We start from the raw sequence: 2,969 nt of genomic DNA, 5'->3' as shown, positions 1-2,969 counted from the left end.
ACACACACAAGGCATTACTCAAGGACAACATTTACACAGAGGGAGAAGGACTGACACTTCCCACGAATGGAAAACAGATGACACCACTGGCCGAGTGAGAGGAGAAAACACAATTTACAGGGAGGAGGAAGAGATAAGGACAAAGCTCAGAGGGAGAAAGGAGCAAGACACAATTCACTTAGCGAAGAAAAATATGAGGACACATTTCAGATACAGAAGATACAGGAGGATGGAGAGAAGGGCGGAGCTCACACAGACCCAAAGAGGTAAGACAGAGAAAGGCAGGGCTGTGACTGTCAGACAACAAATAGCAGTTAAGAGAGGACACGAATCTCCAGATCCAAATCTAAAAGGTCTGGAATGAGACAACAACAAACAAACAAGAGACAGGTTTGTGCACAGCTGTAAACAATAGAGATCATGGCCAACTCATGCTCACTGTCAACATGTCAACTTTGTCAGTAGCCACTGGCCTCAGATTGTGACGTGCTGGGTATTTCAGCCTAAACCTAGCCAAACCAAAGTAGGAGCAACTTAAAGTGCAATAAATAGGTGTAAAGAGGGCTCAACAATTTGGCTTCTGGTTCTTTTTTGTGGAATTCTGTAGTTTTGTTGTTCCTTATTAAAATCAGTGCCTCAGAAAATGATGATATTTGGGTATACCTTGATTATTATTGTAGGGTCTCTAGCTTACAATATAAAGCATCTTGAGGTGGCTGTTGTTGTGATTTGGTGCTAAATAAATAAAATTAAATACAATTAAAATATGACGAGACCGGGTTTCTAACCAAGCATCAACTTGTGATGTCTTGGGAATGAGAATATGTGGCTTCACCCACACCTCACCTGCTTGCCATAGGTACCTGTCCTCTTCTGTTTTCCTCCAGACTTTGTCTTCTATCTAAGCCTTGCTCATGTGCTTCCTGTGCAAGAGATGGATCCCAGATAATCATCCCCAGTCTTTGTGTCTATCCCAACAACCTGTTCTTCCTTCACATCTTTACTTGCATTCTTTCATTGTCACTTGATGTCATTAAAACTTTTAAAGTTTGCAAGAAAAATGATTTCAGCTGCAAGAATGTGCCTCAACTTCAAATTCTAACTTTTTGTTGTTGTTGTCTAGCTGTGCCTTCTCAGCTGCTGCCAAATCAGACTTGTCTTCCGGTCCGAAAAGACATCTCGGACATCGCTACACCTCCTCCCACCCGGGGAACTGTTTCTACCCCACATCCTCCTCCAGTCAGCCCACTCAGCACCACTCTGACAGACATAATGTCGACTGTCACCAACATAACACTCACCAAATAGCACCCAGTGCAAATGTTCAAGCCTCTGAAACCAGCTTCCAGGTGCCAGAAAATTCTAAGCCCAGACCAGAGCGCATGGGCTGGACCAAAGTTTGGCCAGGCCCAGGAGAGGCCAGCTCTGCTTTCTGGAGCTCTGCTGGTGCTGAGGAAGAGGGTGCAGTGCCAGAAACAGCCAGTGGGGGCAGCAGTGAGGGTCAGGAGGAGAGCACCCCTTCCGCCTATGACAATCTGAGCAAAGTGTCTCTACACCCACCGATGATGGATGTCACTGATGGACATTTGAAAATGAACTCTTCCGGAGGCCACATTGGAACTGGTGAAGATGAGGCAGAGCTTGAAGAAGTGGAGCACACGAGGGATTCCTCTTCATGGTCTTCCTGCGAGGTTTTACCATTGGATGAAAGCAGTGATGATGTCGGTGTAGTTAGTCCAGTCAGAAATGGAGGGTTGCCTTCAAATCAGGAAGCAGAGAAGGAAAACAGTGACAAAGACGATCATGAAGATGGCAACGAGGATGATGATGAAAACAGTGATAACGACCATGACGACCACACCCACCACCCAAACTCTCCAGCCTCGGGTTCAGTACGCAGTGGCAGCCCTCTTAGTACAGGCAGCTCAGATGTCTTCCTTCCCTCAGGTTCTCCTGATCTCCAGGGGGCTGAAGATCATCTACAACCCAGGGACACCCACTCACTCCTGGATGAGCTGCGGCAAAGGATGGCCCAGCAGAAGTCTGAGTACCAGACCAGGATACAGAGGTGAGACACCTTCAGTGTATTCAATTCAGTTTATCTATATAGTGCCAAATCATGTTGCCTGAAAGCACTTTAAGATGAAGAGCCAACAATAATGGAAATCACAACAATCAGACAACCACCTATGAGAAAGCACTCGACAACAGTGGCAAGGAAAAACTCCCTTGTAACAGAATCAGCATAAATGATCCTATATAATGTGTGGTGTGCCACCAGTGTTTGCTTAAAGCCTTCACCACGTTTTATGGTGTCTCTGCAGGTTGGAGCGCTGCAATGACGTCCTTGAGAGGCAGGTTGCAGTCCTGCGGGCCAGCCTGGAGCAGCAGAAGCGCAGCCAAAGTGTTGCTGAAATCAAGATTCGCAAGATGGAGCGAGCCAAAGCAGACGCCGACCGCCGAAACACCAAACTGCAGAGAGACATGGAGCTGTTTTTCCAGATGTATGGAGATATCAGGAGAAGTGAAGAAGACAAAAAAGGGAGAGTAGGAGGGAGTATCTGAAGATGTGTATTGACAGATCTGGATAAGCCTGCAATGGAGGGCACTAAACAGTGTGAAAGGAGGAGGGAGAGAAAGACGCTCTCAGCATGGACGTCGACCTTCTCCAAGTTGAAAACGTCACAGATGACCCACACATCTGAGATGCTTGGATTACGATGTGTTATGACCACATGTCAGAGAATTCCAGCTTTGTTCACTTTTTGTGTCCATGTAGTAGAGGGAACACTAATGCTGGTCTTCTCTAAAACTATGCTTAGGTGGACTGCTCGATCTATCGCTGCCTAGTTACTCGACTTTCTTCTTGGATTTTCAGGCTGCTGCAGAGTCACAGATACACCTCAGAGATATTCTAACACGAGCTTCCTGACGTGGATTATGACCTGACATATGAGGAATATGTCAGG

General features: G+C 46.3%; 1 protein-coding gene across 1 annotated transcript in view; it reads left to right on the top strand.

Moving 5' to 3' along the window:
- Positions 1–2,729, top strand: part of LOC102195279 (rho GTPase-activating protein 24-like) — a 5,682-nt gene extending 2,953 nt beyond the window's left edge. Inside the window, exons 5-6 of the mRNA XM_005725482.1 lie at positions 1,124–2,068; positions 2,325–2,729. Coding sequence (XP_005725539.1) covers positions 1,124–2,068; positions 2,325–2,565 — 1,186 coding nt within the window. The 3' untranslated portion in view covers positions 2,566–2,729. The remainder of the gene's footprint in view (positions 1–1,123; positions 2,069–2,324) is intronic.
- Positions 2,730–2,969: the final 240 nt, after the last annotated feature.

The sequence above is a fragment of the Pundamilia nyererei genome, unplaced genomic scaffold, assembly GCF_000239375.1.
Source record: "Pundamilia nyererei isolate P.nyererei 1_Seehausen unplaced genomic scaffold, PunNye1.0 scaffold00015, whole genome shotgun sequence".
In the NCBI taxonomy this organism is placed as follows: Eukaryota; Metazoa; Chordata; class Actinopteri; order Cichliformes; family Cichlidae; genus Pundamilia; species Pundamilia nyererei.
Note: the sequence above shows the minus strand (reverse complement) of the source record. Positions and strands in the feature narration are given on the sequence as shown.